At 39.6% G+C, this 22555-nt stretch overlaps 1 protein-coding gene across 6 annotated transcripts in view; it reads right to left on the bottom strand.

Moving 5' to 3' along the window:
• Positions 1-22555, bottom strand: part of SDCCAG8 (SHH signaling and ciliogenesis regulator SDCCAG8) — a 102230-nt gene that overhangs the window by 21847 nt on the left and 57828 nt on the right. For all 6 annotated transcript variants that reach the window (XM_053382676.1, XM_053382673.1, XM_053382671.1 and 3 more), the window contains exon 16: positions 21610-21741. In XM_053382676.1, coding sequence (XP_053238651.1) covers positions 21610-21741 — 132 coding nt within the window. The remainder of the gene's footprint in view (positions 1-21609; positions 21742-22555) is intronic.

Here is a 22555-nt window from a genome sequence, read left to right as displayed (position 1 = left end):
ACTATTAATAGTAAGAATTACTATTAAAAGTAATTCTTCATGTGCTTCCTCTGCGAGAGGTCCGCAAGACAGCACAAAAACAGGTCTTTTCTGTGGTGGCTCCCCATTTGCAGAATGCTCTCTCCAGGGAGGCTCACCTGGCACCTTCTTGACATATTTTTAGGTACCGCAAAAACATTCCTCTTCTCCCAGGCCTTTAGCTAATGAAACAATCTACGGCCTATTAAACTGGGAGGGTTTTTTTAAAAAAAATTGTCAGTATGTTATGTATTTTTGTGCTTTTACATTGTAAACCGCCCTGTGATCCTCGGTTGTAGGGTGGTATAGAAATTTATAGAATAATACAGTGGTACCTCAGGTTAAGTGCTTAATTCGTTTTGGAGGTTCGTACTTAACCTGAAACTGTTCTTAACCTGAAGCACCACTTTAGCTAATGGGACCTCCTGCTGCTGCCGCGCCGCTGGAGCACGATTTCTGTTCTCATCCTGAAGCGAAGTTCTTAACCTGAAGCACTATTTCTGGGTTAGCGGAGTCTGTAACCTGAAGCGTATGTAACCCGAGGTACCACTGTTAACAGAAAACAGCATATAAAATACGTTTTGTAGAAGGCACTTATTGCCCTCCACAAACACACACAGCCACTCCCGCCCCAGTCTTCTCTTGTCATCCAGGAAGCGTCTCCTGACTCATGCCAAGGTGACAGCTGCTACCTCCATCTCAGAAGAAAAACCAGGCATTAGGAGCTAGAGAACCTGTGTGTGCATACACACATGTGGGGAGAGGGTGGAAGAGAAGCTGGCAATGAACAAAGAGGTCTGGAAGATGTAGACATAAGGGGGTGGAGGTGCCCTTGCTTTGAGGGGAATGCGTCAGAGTTCAGTTCCTTGCAAGGAACTGAAGTGAATATTTTAATAGTTGTAGTAACAACAACAACAAGGAACAGAGAGGACTGGGGTGAAAATGGGAAGCTGTTGTGGCAAGAAGAAGCAAATGTAAAAGCAGGCAGGAGGGGTGAAAGAAACTGACAGTTTGGGGTGATGGGAAAGGGTACAAGCTAAGCGTGAAAGTACAGGAAAAGACATGTCAGGAGAGGAATAAAAATACTTTGAGAGGCATGAGGGTGGGTAGAAGGAAAATACAAATTAAAAAGCCTTCTCCACTTGGATCAGCAAATTCGGCCTTTAAATAGGAAGACTGAGTTATAATGCCTCCAGAGCCAATGTCTGCACTTCACTCAAGGGAAGTTGAACTGTGGAACTCCCTACTACAAGGAAATAGCTGTAGTAAAGAATTTAACCATTTGCAATTTCTGCACATCAATATGGTGCCAGTAACTGCCAACTGAGTATATTCCACACCACCTCCATCTTACCATCATTCTGTGACTGGTGGTCCAATTCCAAAGCCAGAAGTAGTTTCGGCAACCTGAGGTGCCTCATGCTCTAATCTCTGGATAACCTCCCCAGCAGTTTCATGAAGAATTTACAATTTTTTATTTCATCTTTACAACTCCCTTCGGACAAACAAACAAACAAACAAACAAACCTCTATTATTATTGTTGTTGTTGTTTACAGGCAAAGAACTGAAGGTAAAGTCACCACTATTACACTGTGGGTATAGAGTGGGTCAGGAAGACTTTTCTTCCCAACTCCCCACAGGTCAACTCTGACAGGTGGGAATGACATTTCCCCTTCATTCTGGCAGCATTTTTCATGCTTATTAAAGGAAACCTTGGGGTTGAAGTCCAAATTCCAGGCCGATTTTCATCTGCATTTGCCACATACTTCCATTGCCCTTATCTTCCTCCTCCATGGCTCCGAAGTGCCAGTTTTTGCTGCCTTCTAGCATGAAACTAGCACAACCACCACTATGCTAATTCAGTACTGAGCCAGAAAGATCGTCTGCAGCAAGCTGCCCAATCCAAACTCCTTTCTTCAGAAACACTTTGCCTTTAAAAAGAACCTCCCAGCATGAGCTTCATAAGAAGTGACACATAGCAGACAGTGCATGTGGTGTTTGAGCATGCTGCGCAGAACGAAGAGAGAATTCTTTACTCGGTTTTTGATGGCTTGTGCAGAGCGTATGGGAGGCCTGAAGAGACATCAGGCATTTCAAGAAATTTAGAAAACAATGTTGATAAATGTATCAGCTTCTGTTAACTCTGTTCGTTTGTTGGTCACTGTCTCCATTAAAAAAATATCAATCATTCTTCATTTTTAATGTGTGCGTGTATGCACTTAAAACAAAAATACAGCACTCCTTTGGATCCAGTCCTGAAGCCTTAAGATGCCAAATTCTAGATGAAGACTGAAAGGACTGCTGTGATGGGCAAAAACAACCCATTCATTTATGAGCTGCACAATCTGCCCTCTGATGCAGACACATTGTAATGAGCCGAACTTTTTAAAACAATTGATTTTAGGAGGGCAGGGAAGGAAGATTCATGTAGAATAAAGAAAAAATGCAAGGCAAAAAATTCATTATTAGAATTTAAGAACAAGGTGCTTCAGGTGATAAGAAGTCTCTCTTTAAAGTATTTTGTATATCTACTGATTTTCTAGTAGACAAGTGAAAAAGGCACACCGGACATGTTGCTCACGGTAAGATAAACAAATTCAGCAGCACCCAGAAGTGCAAGAACAAGTCACAAATGTATTGGCTTTCAGATGCTTATCATAATGTTCAAATGTACTATACCAAGTGAAGTCTTCTATATAATTGATAGTGCTATTCCAAATAGAATCCAACTTTTTTTTTGCTTATGTATTTACATGCACATTCTGTTCCATCCTTCAGTTTGCAAAACACCATAGGCAGCTAACAAATGGGAAATAATACAACTACAAACAAAATCGTAGTACTGTACTCAGCAATGTTTAACAGCATAGGGAAATGAAAGGTATTTGTCTGGTAAAACATTCCACAGGCAAGGTATCACCACGGAAAAGGATCTCTCCTTTACTCCTGATGGTTGTGCTACCAGAATAAAAGCTTCACATCTAGATCTCAACATGCAGACGGAAACAGGAAAAGACAACCCACCAAATACCTGGATCTTAAGTTAGGTAGGGCTTCAAAAGCTAAACATCTGAATTGAGCCTAGGAACAAACAGGAAGCCAATGACGTTGTCTCAAAGGAACTGTGATGGGATCCCACTTCCTGGTCCCTTTTAGCATTCTAGCTGAACTGATTTGAACTGATTGTAGCTTCTGGACAGTTTTCAAAGGCAGCATCATCACAGAATGTACTGCAGCACTTGGAAATTACCAGAGTAAGGCTATCTGAGGCTAAAATATCTTTGTCCAGGAGAGGCTGCAGCTGGTATGCCAGCTTTAGCTGACACTGTATACCACTGAGGCCACTTGAGTCTTCCCTGACAATGATAGATCTATGAGCACCTCCTGACCCTTCCAGGAACTGGTTAAACACCAACTCCCTGAACAGATGAACCACGCTCCATCTTGTTGGGACTGAACTACCCTCGTGCAAGTTTATTACTGCTTTCAAGCACCGTTACAGCACCTCTTCTGCAGTCCAGTACCAAACCCAGGCCTAAGTGCAGATTCAACAGGAACAAAATAATCTGTGTCATCCAGGAATGCCTGGAGCTGCCTTGGGACCACCTTCTCAATAGCCTCATCTCAGAAAGGGATGCCTGCAACTGCCCAGCAGTTTCTGCAGTCTTCTGGATCTGGGGTCGTAGTTTTCCAGGAGTGGCCTCACAACTACTTCCTCTCACAAGGAGGTATGTGTTATGGGGTGCCCTGGATGCAGCCAGGTATTGCCTTTCCTCTCTGCTAAATAAAATAATAATAATAATAATAATTTATACCCCACCCATCTGGCTGGGCTTCCCCAGCCACTCTGGGCGGCTTCCAACAAAATATTAAAGTACAATAATGCATCAAACATTAAAGGTTTCTCTAAACAGGGCTGCCTTCAGATGTCTTCTGTGAAGAAGGGGCAAGCAGACATGTGACTGATCAGTTCTCAGCACTTACACTGTCCATCTCATCAGGCCCCAACCAAAATTATTTCTACAAAATGGTGCCTTAGACCAGTGGGTCCCAATTAGCTAATTACTGAGGACCCTCTATTTTTCAAAAGCCAAGCCACAGGCCCCCTACTTTTGAAACTTTTGATAACTCTATGGTAGTTATCTCTGCAAAGCAAGTTTTTGAACAAAATGTGGGGTGGCCCCTAATAAGCAGAGGATTTTAGGTATGCTAAAAAAAAAAAACAACCATAAAATTTGTGACATTGCCATGCAAAAATGACAAAAAAATGAATCATTGGTCAGGAGGCAAGGCAAGGGGCCACAGACCCCTCAGTGTGTTTTGCAGACCCCCCCCCCCGGGGTCCCCAGACCCCTACTTGGGAACCGCTGCTTCAGACAATTCACGAGATTGTCCTGACTCCTGCCAGATTTGTAGTGCTCATTTTGTTTTCTGTAGGGATAGCTGGCATACTTGTGCTTACAGGTACAGGAGCTCTGAGAGAATCCATATTAACAAGTTTCACAAATAATGCAAATCCTTTTAGAATCTTCTAAATATTACAGCTGAAATTCTAATTGATATATTCAGCCTGATTAACAACTTACAAATAATGGTAGCTTAGCAAAAAACAAAAACAAAAAAACAAAATTGCATTTCACAGTGTGAATCTTTATTACTGATTTTTTTCATATTTTCATTAATGAGTTTTGATAAATATTCAAACTTTGTCCCCAAACTCCCTCAACTTTCCCAAAATGAGTTATTGACAGTTTATGGCCTACTTTCCATTTCAGACCAGTGCCTTTCCAAACCAATAGCTTATTAATAACTCTTCAATGAATTGTTAAATACGCGTGGTTAAAACTGATAGGAATGTCTGAACATTCATTGTCTAAAATCTAGCAATTTCCAAGGACAAGGAAGTACATCACAGACGTTTCCTGTAAGGCACACAAATCCAGATAATATAGTCCTGATACCTGCCTTCAATCCATTAGCGCAGGTGGGATGATGCACTTCTCTGGAGTAAAAAGAAAAATGCAGCAAATAAAACAGCAATCCCAAACTGGTGTGCTTAAAATGCTATTCCTCCCCCCACCCCAATTAAACAAAGGGCATGCCGGCAGAGCATAGCCTGCCATAAGACACTGCAAAAACTCTAGCAAAATGTCCAAATACTTTCAATTTCATTCACAGTATTTCATTTAAAGTAAACCTGATTGTAGGTTCTCTCCGGGGGTGTAGGAATAGAGAGAGAGGCAGCTAAGGTGAAGCCTCAGCAATGTATTGTGCAGAAGCAAGCAAAAAGTTTAGAATCAAGTCATGGAGTTTCCAATACATTTGCAAAAAAGAAAAGAAAAAAGAAAGAAAGAAAAAGGAAAGGGGGGGGGAGAGAAAAAAAGATGAAGCAGTAGGCGCCTGGGGGCCAATTGCCTCTCCAGCAGCGGTAAGGCTGTTACTAGGCTTGCAGTACCATTTGTTCCATTACACAATCTCCTGAAGCCTTTTACAGAGAGCTAAAACAACTGCCTGTACCAACACGACACATGGCTTTCCATCCCAACTCTTTGCTAATCCAGACGCTCCAACCATCTTTCTTTAAGATGCCATATGGTTGGCAGAAGCCTGTAGATCTAGCAGCACATCTGCTTGTACGTTACTTCTTCCCTCCAAGGCTCCCCCTTCTCAAAAAACAAAACAAAAAGCAAAAACCCAACCAACGGATCAAGTAATTTTAATATTGCGAGCAGTTAACGGAGAGGGATTATTTAATCTTACATATGTACTGTATGTATGCAGAAAAATAAATCATTGTTACAGTAAGTAAATTCTCCAAGCAACAATTAGAAGCAGAGAAGTAAAAAAAACAAAAAACAGTGAATGAAAAACTACAGTCAAAGGGAACGTGCTTTTTCATTATTCTAATCCTTGCCACTTCAGACACCAAAGCCTCAGAAATTTTATTTACAAGCAGCTAATTCACTGAAGAGAGGGACAGGTTTTCATTTGTCCGGGGTAAACCAAACAAGAATCAAAGACACAATAAATGAAGCATTGCTTTGTTAACCGGCAGAGTGAAGGTTTGTATGTGAGTAAATCTGTATGAACACACAGAGACACAGATTTTTGGGTGTGTGTGGAGAAGTATGATGAGCAAAGATTATTGACACTGTTAAAATCCTGGTTGCACTGGCATGCATGCATCCAGCCTGCTTTTTTTTGGAATCCAGCCGCCAGCAAGACAGGCTGCAAAAATTAAATTCTACTCACAGTATTTTCTAGTGGTTTGTAATTTTGAATATCTTGTAAAGTTTTACACAACTAATTTCCAACACAAAAGAAAACTGGTAAAGTTGGAGCTACAGACAAGGTAGGCTACAGAAACAAATTCTCTGAGAGATAAATGTCAGCATGCATTAAGGATAAATTAGGATGTTTAGATTCAAAAGGAAGTCATGCAGCTACAAATGCCATAGACAGTAATAAGCAATGCTGCCTACTAGGTACATAATGTTATTTGCATTAGCATTATTTATTTGACTTCTTTCTAAGTGATTTTTCTAAAAAAATAAATTATGAGCTAAAAGCATTATCATTTTTTTAAAAAACCTCACATGTTATAATAAAACAATAAAGCTTCTGTTTGCATATTATTTACAATTTATACACTTGACTGGTGCAAAATGTATATCCGGTACTGAATCAACTCTTTGTTGAAACATTAGTGCAGCAAAATGTTACAAGAGTCTGACTTAAAAATTAATCCTTTGGGTTGCTCACACGTAGCATTCTATGATTTCAGTCCAATCCTTCTACAGCCCATTGTTCTTAAAAGTCTCCCCCCCCCTTGACCCTGACACAATTAAGAAAAATGGTCAAAAGATCTGGCTGGGGGCCAGCTTCCTTCTGCTTCCTCACTTTCTGGCATGCTCCTTTAGCTTCTAGCACCAGCAGAGATATTTACGCTCACACAGAGGGATCTCAGAACTATATGAAGGTACTTGTGCAACATCTATGGAAACCTAAAGGACTTTGCAGTTGTGTCCAGAGTATGCGTCCGCTGCATGCAAGCAAGGGCACGTACAGAGACACACCAGTTGGGTAGGAGAGTCCCTTTGAAAAGAGTTGACTGTAAGTCTGAAGGGAGAGTGGTAGAGAACAATGAGCACCATCAAGCATAAGTGAAAGTATGCTTTCCCTCCCTCGAACACTCGCTGTCATGCATATTATGTTTAATGAATTTTCATGCTCAGCATGCCTTCTGTGTCCATGTGAAGGTACAGAACCATTGTATTAAAAGCCCACTTGAACACAAAGCAGAATAATTATACACATGCATCACACAAAGAAGTCGTTCTATTTTCAAAAGTCAGGAAGGAAGCCCCCACCCCTGACAGGATGGCATTTACTCCCTTAGATCAACAGCTAACTGTTCAAATGAATATTGATTGATAGAGAATAGTGCCAGCTGTAATTTTCAGTATAACACTTCCTTTTCCAGCACTCAGAACTTTCTGAAATGTTCAACGTTAAGTGTGAAATTGTCCATGCTTGCTCTCTGCCTGGAAATAAGTATTTCTGGCAAGTTGTAGAAAAATCCCATTAGCTGTTTTTGTAAAGGGGGAAATTGTTATTTCAACTTTTTTAAAAACCAAAGTTCACATACTAAAAATACAGCAACAAGTACGGAGTACTCAAAAATGAGGCAAACCATGGCTCAGCCTTAATTAGGTTTTTCTAGCTAAAGAGCCTCAATGAACCAACCTGATGCCTTGCTGTGCAGACAAGTGTGTTGTAAGGTCGTAGCAGGACTGCAAATATAAAACCTCACACTTTTCTTCAAGTGGCAGAAAATGCACCCACAGCATAAACATACATCGGTACTGCTTCACCAACTTAAAGTACCTATATAGTGCATGAATGCTTTGTTAAAAAACTACACCAGGGTGAATCTAGCAGTGGCAGTACATGGGCTCTACCTTCAGGGCCATTTGGCACTGTCCTGTTGCTTGAGTAAGTGTGTGCTAGTCAATCAGCAGAATGCTATGGATGAAAAAGATTTCAAGGAGCTTTGGAAACTGCTTAGCTGTTCCTATGCAAAACCTTTTCTTGTTTCAGATGAGTCAAAGCCCAGGTTGCCTAGAGCAGAATTCTAGTTCTAAGATGCTCTGTTTAGGAACATGTGAAAATCGACTTCTACTTTGGCATCACAAATTCAAGTACAGTACCTCGGGTTACATACGCTTCAGGTTACATGTGCTTCAGGTTACAGACTCCGCTAACCCAGAAATACTACCTCGGGTTAAGAACTTTGCTTCAGGATCAGAACAGAAATCGTGCTGCCACCGCGTGGCAGCAGCAGGAGGCCCCATTAGCTAAAGTGATGCTTCAGGTTAAGAACAGTTTCAGGTTAAGAACAGACCTCCGGAACGAATTAAGTACATAACCAGAGGTACCACTGTACCTTTAGATTTTCACTAGCTGTATGCTTAAGAACACCTTCATTCATAATTCCCAATGCGCTCATTTTTGTGGCAATCAATCCGCAAAGTGATGCACACAATTTTTGGAATGGAAGCTTAGAAAAACAGTGCAGCTTTCTACCTTGCCCTGTGAGCCTCCCTGTACCCCTGTTCCAGTGGGACCTTCTGTGCCATGCTAGGCTGATTATCTGTTGATAGTTTCATTCACCTACGACTCCTAACCTGTGTATGAATTCTCCAAGGCTGGGTTGCACCTACAGCTGGAGAAGGATCACACTGCCAGTTGTGTCCGTACAGGTGATCCCCAGCTGCAAAGGCAGAATAGCCTGGACAGGTTTCAGTGCGCAGCATCTGAATCAGCTTTAGAAATAACTTTTGCCTGTTAGCTTCTTCTTAGACCATTAAAAATTATGTGCTGACATTTTTGGTTAGGCCACAGTAAATGGGAGGCTCCTACATTCATGGATGAAAATAATGAGTGCCTTAATTCAACACAAGTTTCCAGTTGTTACACTACAAGCGCTAATGGCGGTGATGGGGAAATAGGACATTAAAATCACTATTTCAGCAGGCTGCTGCCATCAGTGGTTACTTTAGGTATCGCAGACGAGTTGCTATTTGACAAAAAATAAAAATACGCTTATGAGGAATACCTATAGCTTGCAACTGTTTTCACACACAGCATTTCTTCCACCACAGACCTCTTAGCATAAGGTTACCAGATTTTTTTCAATGAATCCAGGGACACTTTTCAACTTCAATGGATTTTGTCAGGGGACTGATTTGTAAATCCGGGGACTTTCCCCGGGAAACGGGGACGACTGGTAACCTTAATTCAAAACCTACAATGCTTAATTCAAAACTTACAATGCTCAGTACCGCTAAATCAGATTAATGATCATGAGAATACATTGGGAGACACCAGATCTTAAGACATTAAAATTTACTAATCCAGAATACATTTCTTTACCAGAAATTTAAAGTCACTACTGTCAGAATATATGTGCTATTGCTAAATTTCACTTGTGTGTTTTTAGCCACCCTGAGAGATACAAGCAGAATAAATAGAGCAGAAACAAAGGGGGGGGTGACACCAAATACAACTGGCTAGGAGGCATTGTGGGGATTTTATATCCTATAAATATTCTCCTCCCCACCCCATATTCTAGTATCATTTTAAAGTTTTGACTCCCTGCCCCCTGCTAAACGACTAACAATCTATTTTTCAAATGAGAAATTATGGAGAATTTACTCATTCTACTATATTGTTCATCCCTTTAAATATGTTGAACAGTGTTACAGGTATAACTTTACTAGTGCTAATGCATCTTTTTATATGTTTAAACATGAGACCATTTTAGCCATATGTGGAAAATACCATTCAACAAATTAAGCATTTTTCTCATGCATAAATTTATCCATATATACAAATTAATGTTAAGCAACTCTAGAAACCACCCTGCATTTAGATATTATTAGTATTTTTAAATATTTACAAAATACCTGCATGAGAAACTGCATATTGTTGGTAGGCTTTTTCTTAAACAATAAAGCTTAAAATTTGCTCTAAAAATTACAGTCACAATTAATTGGTCAAACTGTGGCTGTAGAAGTATTTCTTATCTGAAAGCAATGTCTGAACATTTGGAGTTTTCTGGCTAGATGATGATGTTACAATATGTGATTGGATGCAGCAGCAGCCTGAATTTCTAGTTCACATATGTGTTTTAGAAGAGCAATCTCTTCATATAAAGTCGCTGTTCCTCATGCTAGGTCTAATGTCATTTCAAAACAATGTGATAATTCTAGACAATTTTCTGCATCGCCTATTATTCAGCTGTCTACACTTAGGAATGTCATCTTCCTTCTTAGGATTCCCTAATTCTGTGCTGAAAAAGAAATCTGCATTTCCAGGAGACATTTCTTCCTTTGTAGCAGTTTTAATTTGCAACATTTTGAAGATTCTCACCTGAGGCAGAAGAATGAATGTGCTGGGCTAATTTTGGCTCAATCATTGCCTGGACAGAATCTGAGAAGAATGCTATGTAGAATCCAGAGAAAGTATAAGCAGCGTTATTTAACTTTTTGCTTATCATAGTCAGTGCACTGTGTATACCAATGCTTCCTTTTCCCGTTATCTTAGGAATACCCCTGGAAACTCCCGCTCAAGTTAAACACCGTAAAACTAGCATTGAAAGGTCAGGAATCCCAGCTCGCCAAAAAGTCATTATCTTGGGTAAACTGGATCCGTTGATCCTCCTCAAAAGCCCAGAAATGTATACTGAAAAGGAATGAAAAGGTCAGATGATAAACGGAAATTGTAGTACCTGATTAGAGTCAATTCAAGCAGAGAAAAGTAAAAAATATTACCAATGAGCTTCAAAAATAAAAATTTGCCATCATATTGACAAGATATCCTGGTAGGAAAAAAATGATGAGTTTACTCATATGCAGAGAAACTGTGGTTGCTTCATGGACAGTGATGTGAAGAAATGAAAAATGGAGAGTTGATAGCCATATTGCTAAGAGTTCCTAAGTTTCACAGAATCTACATGTTTAGAAAGAAATAGAAATTTGGGTTTGAACCTCTGCTTCCAGGAATGTAGACCATATCTCATTGGCTATTGAGTCGCCTTCTTTCTCACTAAAAATAAATATCCAAACACAGAATACTACTCACTGTATTAATAATATTACCCAGTCATTAAGCTAATTCTCTTTCAGGGGCATCCAGTTAACTCCACAAAAAACAATGTGATGTAACAGCTGCTGGGAAATGAAATGAAAGTGGTTGCATAAACAGTAGTTGCAATACTTTCCAGTTCCCAAGACAACAATGTAGATATGGAAATATGGATCCTACTCTTGATTTGGATTGATTACAATTACCCCAAACCATGGATTGAGGAAAAGCCCAAGGAAAACCCTGTAAATTACTTGTTCCATGTGTAATATATTACTGTAAATCATTGGACTCTGGAGATAAGATCTCTTATACTGGTCACTGGATTGGAGTGCTTGTTGCATACAATGACATGTGTTTAAGATTCAATGCTGTTAAGAGGTCATCAATTCCATGTCAACTTATATAAAAATTGACCCTAAGTGTGTGTCTCTGTGTGTATTCCATTTTAATCTTCCTTACATTTGACTGCATTTCAGTGAATTATCCATGTAGTTTTTATTTTGACAGCTCTCTTTACAGCAGTAAAACAAAATGTGTGCATTGCAAATGGCAAGGATTCAAATTTCAGCTATGTTTATCCAAAATAGCACTGAACTGCTTCTGTACTTATGCTATACTGCCTACAGCCTTACGGAAGGGGAGACAGATGGGATGAATTTAGCAGGGAAACAGCTGGGGCTTGAAGAAGAGACAAGCAAAAGTTTTGCTATCAGGCTTCATTATGTATCAAGGTACCAGTAAAATGTGTATCCGTAAGGCAGCCAAAAAAGTGTGTGTCATTTGACTAGTGATAATTACCTTTTCTCAACAGCTGACAATGTTCTAAGTAGCATTAAATAGGTATAATAATTAAGCAATAAGACAAGGCAGGCACTGCTTTACTGGGGATTATTGCTTGCCTCGGGTGGTGTTGCAAGGCATAAGGCTGAAGGGCAAGTGATTTCAGCCACCTGAGAAATGCAATAATCCCCAGAAATGCACTTCCCGGAATGCCTCACTGCTATTTAAAAAAATGGAACTCCAAAGAGGACAAGATGCTAGGCACTTTCGTATCCTGTAGATTTGTTGACATGGGACTGACAGCCAACTCTGCTCATATCCAGTCTTCTAAAGACCTTTTGACACATGCCTCATTTCACCATTTTAAATTGCTTATCTGTAATGTTCAACAAAGATGCACGCTGAAAATGAATGCAGTGCACTGGATTTTCACAGTATATACTAAATATGGTACAGGCTACAATAACTTATAGATTCAAAAAAAAAGTTAAGGATCTAAGACAGTCAGAAAGCTTTGTGTTCTCAGCTTAATGGTCTTCCCAATTGTTATCATGCCTGAACATGTCCCTAATCATATGCTACTCTAATATGTAAGTTATATGGGTGAACAAAGGAGGACAGTAATAGTAGGCAGGCACTCTCAGTACACTGTTTTAGATGCCTGCTTAATAATGTTATTTCAACAACCCTGAAATAAATACTGATTTTGACCTTTTGCTGAGTTTACCTCTGCTTTATTGAAAATTGCTTATATTATTTTAAAGTGCTTTTCAACCAGTTTATATATTTTTCTAAATAACTGAAACAATAAAATATTTGGGTTCTTCAATCTGGAGATTGTTGCACATCATGGGGGATGTTACATTGTGTCTTCCCTTGGGGGAATTTGCAAAAACAACTAAATCCCAATTTAGGGTTTAAAAGTATAAGAGTTGTTTATTCACATAATTAAAATGGCAGTCATCATGAAAAACAGCAAAGTTATTAATTAGCTGGTCCAAGGAGAAGAGAATGAAAGGAGGTTTTCTAAATTTCACTGTGACCCAAGTGTTTAGGGTTGTGGCTGTATATTGGAGCTCTGTGAGCAACCAGGCAGCAAGCTTGTGAATGTATGCCACAGTCTGAAAATATTGAAAAGTGTAGCACGGACACTGGCCATGATGGTGTGGGACCAAAGGGATGCTGGTCTTCATAGGCTGCCTTGAACTCCACACCAAACGATCTCTAAGCAAGTATCTTGGGCTTTTTAGAACTCACTGAATGCAGTTCCAAAAATTTATGTCCTCTTACAGTTCCCAACTAACCTTAAATGAAGCAAGGGAATGAGGTATAGAAGGAAAGGCAAGGGATCTAGTTTCTAGCTGAGATTGGGGAAGTTCACTCCCTTGGAGGCACCATCTGACGTAAAGCATTGATCAACTTGTGGGTTAAAGCTAAGGTTCCATCAGCACAAGGATTTTCCTTGTGCAACAGAATTCCCCCCTCTCCTCCTGCTTTGCGTTACCTATATCTGTTGGGGGGGAAGTCCCCCCGACACTCCGGAGCAGATTTGAGGATGTCACAGGACACGCATAGGGAGGAGAAAGGGTAATTCTTATTGCACCCCGGGGAATCCTTGCTCCCAACTTCCGCTAGCTCAACAATTTAGCTGAATACAGCCATATGTGAAGAGAGAACTCACCAAATTAGGACAAAATGGTATCTTAGTGACACAGAGTTAAAATGTGGTTTCCTACAAGGAGGTCTTACCTGAAAGAAAAGGTCATTAGATTGAGGATGAGGCTGGACACAAAAGACAAACCAACAGGTGAATTTGCCACATCACTGCAAGTGAATAAATATATGTTTTCCACCGTAGAATGTTTGGATAGTCCTTGGGCAAAGATGCAGGACAAAAGCCAATCAGAATAAAGTTGACTTAAGTTCATATCATATTTGGACTTGAGTGACTGAGATGTTCCATGTGAGAACTGGAGGTAAAACTTGGAAGGAGACTTTTGCTCTTGCCAGGGGTAAAGAAGACTAGAGGCTTGTGTGTGTGCTAGAAGTTAGCAAATAGCATAGGTTATATGATTAGGCATTAGCCTACATTTGGAATTCTTACAATTCTCAATCTCATGCATACAAGTAATCAGGGCCGGCCCACCCTGATTAGGCAAGGTGAGGTGATTGCCTTAGGGGCAGCAGGATCCACAGGGGCAGCAGATCCTGATGTAGATCTTTATTCCCTCCTAGTTCCTAATGTAGATCTTCACTCACCCCTTCTTTCCTGGTAGGAAACCCTGTGGTTTGCCTCAGGTGCCAAAATGTCTTGGGCTGACTCTGCAAGCGATCTCTTTACAATATGGGCAGCCAGTCCATGCCAAGGTTTGCTTCCTCTGTGAAACAAGTGTGCACTGTTCTGTTGAGCAAAGCTCAAGTTTTAACATGTGCACAGTGCCAGCTATACTACAGTCCTTGGCTACACAGTATTCCTTCTTTGAGGAGGCCCACATTTAATTTCATCCCAAAGGTATTTTAGCACTCAGTTTTGTCCTACACTGCAGTTGCTGAAACCAAAGATGCAACCACAAAATCTTTCTGTCTTTTTGCTGTTTCAGAAAAAAAAGTGCTGTTCAGCTATGCTCAAGACCATCTGCTTTTACAGTGTGTGTCATTTTGGTTGGTTCTAATAAGGGTATTGTCCAACTGTGAATTTTGCAATACACAGATGTGCTTTATCTTAGCTTGGTCAGGCCAAACTCTCCTAAGCCTTCTGAAAAGAAAACGGTTAACGGAAATAATATAACACATGATGCTTAGCTGACAGAAATCATTCATTTCATTCTTTTTCTTTTTCTGGGGGAAGAAGCAGATAGCAGGACCATATGAACTTGCACTGTTATTTAAGTTCCACAAAGGTGGAATTCAGGGAATTTATTGTAAAAAATTATAAAACCAAATGGACACAGCAAAGCAAATGATGAAGCTCAGCATCAAAAAGCCCAGTTGATAATGCAGCCTTTGACAGAAGCAGCAACTCAGCAAGTGGTAAGTCACATAACCCAACACAGATCCTGATCCAGATAAAAGATGCACCCAAGAACTAAGCGATATGAACGGTCACAGAAAAAAATACATGTCTCCTTAACAATTGCCTCAACAGCATAAAAGAAATATCCCTCCAATGGGTGCACAATCATGATTTATAGACTTGGTAAACTTAAAGCTATGTTGATACTATGCTCTCCAAACAACTGTGCGGAGAATTAGATTGCTTCATAGAATATGATTCACAAAACAATAAAGCAGAATGCATGTTGCAGTAGTAAAGACAAGCAGGGGTGCCACTTTGAATAAAATATGGGGGGCAGGTAAGCACTAACCCACATAATCACAAGATGCTGTGTACACACACCATTTGAATGGCGATGCCGATCGACTTGGCCTGGCTCCCTCAAACATTTTATGGGGGGAGAGATCTTGGGCCCTAGGAGTTGGCTCCTATGAATACAAGATTACAACTATAAGCAAGTTGGCTTCTTGTAGATATGAAATGTTGTTAGTTGCCAAAAGTATCTCCAGGTAAGCTTCCTGATAAAATGCACATTTTGGAACGAAAACCTCCTTCCTCCTGTGTTCTCCTCACTACCTAGTGCTTTAAGTAGCCACAATGCACAAATACCTTTGTCTGAATTAAATGAGGTAGAGCAGGGGTCAGCAAACATTTTCAGCAAGGGGCTGGTCCACTGTCCCTCAGACCTTGTGGGGGGCCAGACTATATTTTGAAAAAATATAAAAATGAACGAATTCCTATGCCCCCAAAATAACCCAGAGATGCATTTTAAATAAAAGGACACATTCTACTCGTGTAAAAACACGCTGATTCCCGAACAGTCCACGGGGCGGATTTGGAAGGCGATTGGGCCGTAGCTGGCTCCCGGGCCTTAGTTTGCCTACCCATGCGGTAGAGGTAAAATTAATTTCTGTTGCTTCCCAACATGACTTCCATTTGAGTCTCCAGCATAACTATTAATTGCAAATATGTAATTTTGGAAATACTTCTTTAACAATGCTTTATGGCATACACATCTGTACTTATTTTAAGTTCTCTCTCTTTGAAAAAAAGAATTCCAAATACCTTAAGTCACAGAGAGCATGGCAATTCAAGCAAATGTGGTACCACTTAAAGTACTTTACCAAATGGGCTGGTAATTAGATTTTACTGCTATTTGGAGTTCATGTAAGGCCGGTACAAAGATCTCAATTATTATTCAATACCCAAAGTGGGTATTTGCTGCTGAACTGCTGTGCGGGATCTTTCTCTGGTTGGTAGTTGCAAAACCCCGTACTGTGCATTCTGAAATATTGCAGCAATTCTACACAGAAACCAAGCTTTTTAAAAAACAGATGCATCCATAATATGGAATGAAGAAAAGTAAGACAGATGTAATTGGACAGGAATTTAAATATACACCATTAAAAGGCAAACCACACCACTAGAAATATGTTATTAGAAGAAGCAGAGTCCGGTTAAGAATTATTACACAATATGGATCTGAAAGTAAAAGGAGGGTGTTTTCTGTGGCGGTAACTTCTGTCCATGGGTATTTTCCTGAGTAGCTTCTGAAACAGAAGCCTGTTATGGGATATATCATGCTGTTCTTGTTATCTAGTATTACTTAGACAATTTTCTTTGATAAATCTGCTAGGATTATGTTGCATTGACTCAATCCTTTGATCTTAGATTAGCAGCTTGAAGCTTTCCTTAAGATAAAACATACTGAAAGTTTGGGCCATGCAAACAGGATTTTTTGGTACCAAATTCTAATCTCGGCCACGGCAGAAACACTTTAAGAAGAAAAAATGTATGGCTTAAGCAGAATTTAAAATAGGAGAGTGTGTGCTCATAACACAACAATATCCTATTTTCACAAGCATCTTATTAGCAGCTCCAATGTTTGAAAGGTACCTAAGAATATGAAGGATTTCATTTACTTGTGACATTTAGTTCTTCTACTTGTGGCTGACTCCACAGAGTGACATTGTGGGGCATAAATAAACGCATCATATGACCCAGCCATGCTTCAGCTGGAAAAACAATGGTGTGAAACTGATCAAGAATGTTTGCCAAATATTTTTTTTCAAGTGTGACCTAAATAGTCTTATATACTTATTGTACACAATCCGATAAATGGATTTGCATCATTGCTTTCTTCATATAGTAGACTAGAGGTAGTCCATGTGGTACTCTCTAAATGTTGTTGTACTCCCAACTCCCATCAACTCCAGTTGCATCATCTATGGTCAGGTATGATGGGAGTTGTAGTCTAGCAACATCTAGAGGGTACTATGTTGGCTACCTGTTCTAAACGTTCAGAAATGTGAAGATTGCAGGCAATGTATTTCTACATCATTACATTATTTGCTTATTTTGAATGTAAGTTGCTAAATAGTTGGTCATACTGCACCAAAGATTGTTGTAAATAGCTTTTTTAAAAAAATCTGTATGATGAAATTCAGGACAATAATGTACCCATTCAGTCTAGCAATTCATGTGCTGCAAAACGTTCATATAGGTAGATAGCCGTATTTATTTCTAGGTATAAACTAGTGCTTTAGGAAAAACATTTTTTTACAACAATATCCATCTATGCAATGCCGTAAAACTGATAGAAGTATAAGTGTTCTTCTTTTGTGTGTTGGGCAGAACCTTTTCACAAACATAGCATCCATCTTTGTGCAGAAACCACACTAAACCTGCTGCACATGACAGATAATTCAAGCTGTTTTGTAAAGTAATCCAGATAACCACAGGTGCCAGACCCTCACACGAAGACTCTTTTACACACCCCTTTCCTTCTGTCTACATCCAGGCATGGGTCCCAGAGTACAAGTAACTTATGTCAAGATGGGAAAGAGAGTTGAACGAAAATATGGGAGATGTACACAAATTGCCCATTTATTCTAGTACCCTATTGTGCTGATTGTTTTCATGCCCATTTGTGTGTACACAGGGGCACAATAGGAAGCAAACCAGATTTTATTGATCATTTGGGAATCATCTGTGTGGGAGCTGAACACATAGTGGTCTGGATCATACCCTAGGGTTTTAAAAAAATGAAAGCCAATTAAAAAGTAAAAACAAACTGGTTGTTAATCCACAGCACATTTTCTAAACAGATCTGACTGCATGATTTCTAAAAAGTTTGTAGAAACTCTAAGTTAATTGCAACCATTCACCCTTTTACCATGATTTCACTCAATTGAATTAAATGGGTCACTTGAAGATTTAAAGTTCACAATAGTGTTGTTTAGCCATATATACTGTCTATGTGGGAGGAGAGGGGAGAGAGAAAGAGAGAAAGAAGGAAGGAAGGAAGGGGGAAAGCAGGCAATTCCGTTGGGTGAAGTGCACATTAAAAAAACCACAACCTTCAAATCACACATACGTTAGAGAGACAGCTTCCAGAAATGCTGTGCTTCCCTAAAATGTCTGAAGGGAAGACCACTTCAGGTTCTTGGCTGCCAACACATCCCAGCAGCATGGTACACAATTAGGATTTGACACATCAAGTCTTTATAAATCCAACTTCTCTGAAGCCAGACAAGATTCCTTCTTATTTATAGTAGCAGGCAAGTGCAGATCTCTGCTGTCTTGTTACACAGATGGCTGTAACGTTTTTTAAAAAAATTGTTAACATACAGCCACTGATGCCTGAGGAATAGACACACATCTGCCCCAAACTGCCAATCCTCTAGGCTTTTCCTTTGAACTGTGGTACTTGAAAGAGATCAAGTATGTGTTAAAAACCCTTTAAAAAATATTAATCATGCACATAGATGTATATAGCAAGTGAAAGGAGCTACATAGACTCTAAAACTGTGTTTTGGAGTTACAGGTATCAGGAAGATGACAAGCTAGTGTAACTGAGCAAAGAGTGGCTATTCTATATGAAAAGGTATGGTTTTTAAACCGTATTTTTGTTCTATATAACTTTTCTGTGTTAATTATAAATACATGAGCATGCCTCATTCAGAGATAAGAAACAAGAGAGGACTTAGCATTTTAAAACCCTGTCTGTCTATCATATTTCTGAGCTGTTCTCTCTGCCCTAAGGCACTGCCATGGTAATGATGTTTCATACGGTGGCCAAGTATATATTTTAGTACAGTGGTGAAACATGCAGAGTGTTGTTACTCTGCTCTAAAAATAAAAGAAATACAAGGTCAACAGTTTGGAAGAACTTGCACTCTGGGGGGGATTCTCATTCACATGGTAAATTTAGATAAGCTCTAACCAATAGGTTGGCACTTCAAAGCGTTCTATTTGGTGGTGTTAACAATGTGAAGAAGTTGTCAGAAACTGTCATTCAGGGGCGTCAAAAGCCTGAAGAGTACTGCTTGGGATTGAAAGTGCCTCCCAACATACACAAACATGGCTGGTTCTGATGTGAATACATAGGTAGGCATTAAAGACATAGAATCTTAGAGTTGGAAGGGACCCCAAGGGCCATCTAGACCAACCCCCTGTAATGCAGGAATCTCAACTAAAGCATCCATGACAGATGGCCATCCAACCTCTGCTTAAAAGCCTCCAAGGAAGGAGAGTCCACCACTTCCCGAGGGAGACTGTTCCACTGTCAAACAGCTCATACTCTCAGAAAGTCCTTGCTGATGCTTAGTCGGAATCTTCATTGGTTTAGGTCCTAGCCTCCAGAGTAGGAGAAAACAAGCTTCTTCCATCTTCCATATGACAGCCCTTTAGATATTTGAATATGGCTGTCTCCTCTTTCCCAGGCTAAACATACCTAACTTCCTCAATTGTTGCTCATAAGGCTGGTTTCCAGGCCCTTTATCATCTTGGCTGCCCTACTCTACACACCTTCCAGCTTGTCAATATCCGTCTTAAATTGCGGTGCTTAGTACTGGACACAGTTCTCTGTGTGTGGTCTGACCAAGGCATAATAGAGCGGTACTATTATTTCCCTCAATCAGAACCCTAGATCAAGCCATGAAAACTCCCTGCATTGCTGTCAACAGAATTCTCTCCATTCAAAAATGGTAATAACCTTCTGAATTATTCCACTAGCTGCCTGTGGGGGATTCACTGGGTAGGAAAAAGTCCTACTCCTTCTCCTCAACAAACCTGAAGAAAGAGAAAGGTCTGAATCTCTCTTTCTGTGAACAGAAAAGACAGACACTCAAGATTCCACATCAACTCACTGAGACAAGCAGAAACCGAGATAAAGCCACTCTGAGGGTCCTTTGAGATTGAAACTGTGGGACATGACATGAAGAAAACAATAAAGCAGGAAAGTGTCCTTTGGCATCCAATTGAGTCCTTTGAGAAAATGGTAGTTAGCAGAGAATGGATGTATAAGGAAACAGTCCATAATGTAGATAAAATTACCAAATCAGCAAATGCAAACACGCTGCCATTTATAAAGCATTTGACTCCTAAAATGCAACTTAATAGATTCTGATATGAATATTACCAAGGGGACTGGAAATTGGGCCAAAGGATTATAAACGACAAGATTCATAAACAGCAAGTAAGACATTTAGAAATTCAGCGAGAGGAAAAAAACAGAGAAGTGGCATTTCTTAAGCAGATGTAGGGGTGATTGCAGATGGCATGTTAGAGAAGGTCAGCTGCCTCTGAGGCAACAAGCAAGAGCTTTGATTTGCAACTGAATACAAAGCGGAATCACGTGAGATGGGAGAGAATAGCCTCCATCAGAAAAATTTCAAGTGCTCTACAACTTTTCAGCAAGGACTGCTCTGTAGTATTTCATTGGGTCAGATGTAACCATAAAAATTACCACCTCTCTCTCAGCAAGAGGAACATGGGAAACGAAGGAGACTTGACCCCACTCCGTTATTGCTAAGGAGAGTGTGGCCCCTAGACCTAAAATCAAAATCAATGCTAGCCTCTACTGGGTAGGGAGCTAAAATACATTCTATGTTCAAACATTTTATTTAAAAGGTAACTGCTGTTCTGTTGATATTTAAATGAGATTTCAAGTTTTACGGATAAGGAAGTAAAAAAGGGTTTAAAATAAAAGCCAGTGAAAAATATGCCAATTAATGAAGGATTAGGACACAAATATACTTGCTGCTTAAATAGGACACAAGCTTATTTGAATAACATATATTTAGACCATTCATATGAGTGTTAGTACAGACAATATAAACAGCCTGAAATCGTGTGTGAAATTAACTGGGGGGTTTTTTAAGTGCATGTTTAATATAGGGTGCATGTATACATGCTTAATATACCGTGTATGTGTATTGAAACAACACCTAGAATATTTACACAATGCAACCATAGTCTAAAATACAGTGGTACCTCGGGTTAAGTACTTAATTCGTTCCGGAGGTCCGTTCTTAACCTGAAACTGTGCTTAACCTGAAGCACCACTTTAGCTAATGGAGCCTCCCACTGCTGCCTTGCTGCCGGAGATGGTTTCTGTTCTCATCCTGAAACAAAGTACTTAACCTGAGGTACTATTTCTGGGTTAGCGGAGTCTTTAACCTGAAGCGTATGTAACCTAAAGCATATGTAACCCGAGGTACCACTGTAGTTTGGTCTTGTTCCTTAAGAACATGCACATCAAAGGAACCACAAGGTTTGTTATAGTAGACCCACATAGGGATAAATTACTAAATCCTCCTACCTTTGCTTCATTTTCTCATGCATCCTTCCATGTTGGATACACTGCTCCTCCAATTCATCATTCCTTTTCAGCATTTTCTCAAGTCTGTCATGGACATATTCATTTTCCTGAGTAAGCTGGCTGACTTCAGACCTGGAGAATTAAGCACACTGATGATGGATGTTGCCAGATTTTATCCTGCAGTGTGCAACCACCAAAACAAAAGTCCAGTATACATCTGCATGGGAAGCATCTTACTTACTTTTAAAATTAAAATAAGTAGTATTGCAGCAGTTGGCTTAAAAATTGTATGGAATATTTTTTTGGCAGATGGGTTACAAGAAAGATGGCTATTAGTAATGCATGAAACTCACCTTATACAATACTATACGTTCTTTGATATGAACCACCAGGCAAGAAGAGGATATTATAAAGTTCTTGCAAAACTGCAATCCTAAATATTTAATGGGAAATAATTTCCACTGAACTCAGTGAACTTACACCTCCATAAATGCACAATAAATGGACTGGACACTGCAAGAAGTTCCACACTACAAAAAGGCTTTATACAAATGTTAATAAAACAGTACAGGAAAATAAATTAATTTCTACAGATTTGTTCAACATAAAGTATCTCTTTTTCTTTTCTCATTTGTTTTACCTAACAAAATTTATATACTGCTGGAGAGTAACAAAACCTCTAAGCAGTTTCTAAGAAATATTAACATTAGCCACAAAGACAGTTAAAATAAGCAGTAAGCAAAAAAAAGATTAAAACACATCAGCACCTACATGTCTAGAAATACTTGCCAAAACAAAAACGTTTTAAGCAGGAACCAAAAAGAACACAGTGGATGTATCTACCTGATGCCCATAGGCAGGGAGTTCCAAAGTGTAGGTACTCTCACAATAAAAGAAAGATTTCACAGAAGGGCAGAACAAGTATTGTGTGGCACCTGTAATAGTA

Source organism: Podarcis raffonei, chromosome 3 (genome assembly GCF_027172205.1).
Source record: "Podarcis raffonei isolate rPodRaf1 chromosome 3, rPodRaf1.pri, whole genome shotgun sequence".
Taxonomy (NCBI): Eukaryota; Metazoa; Chordata; class Lepidosauria; order Squamata; family Lacertidae; genus Podarcis; species Podarcis raffonei.
Note: the sequence above shows the minus strand (reverse complement) of the source record. Positions and strands in the feature narration are given on the sequence as shown.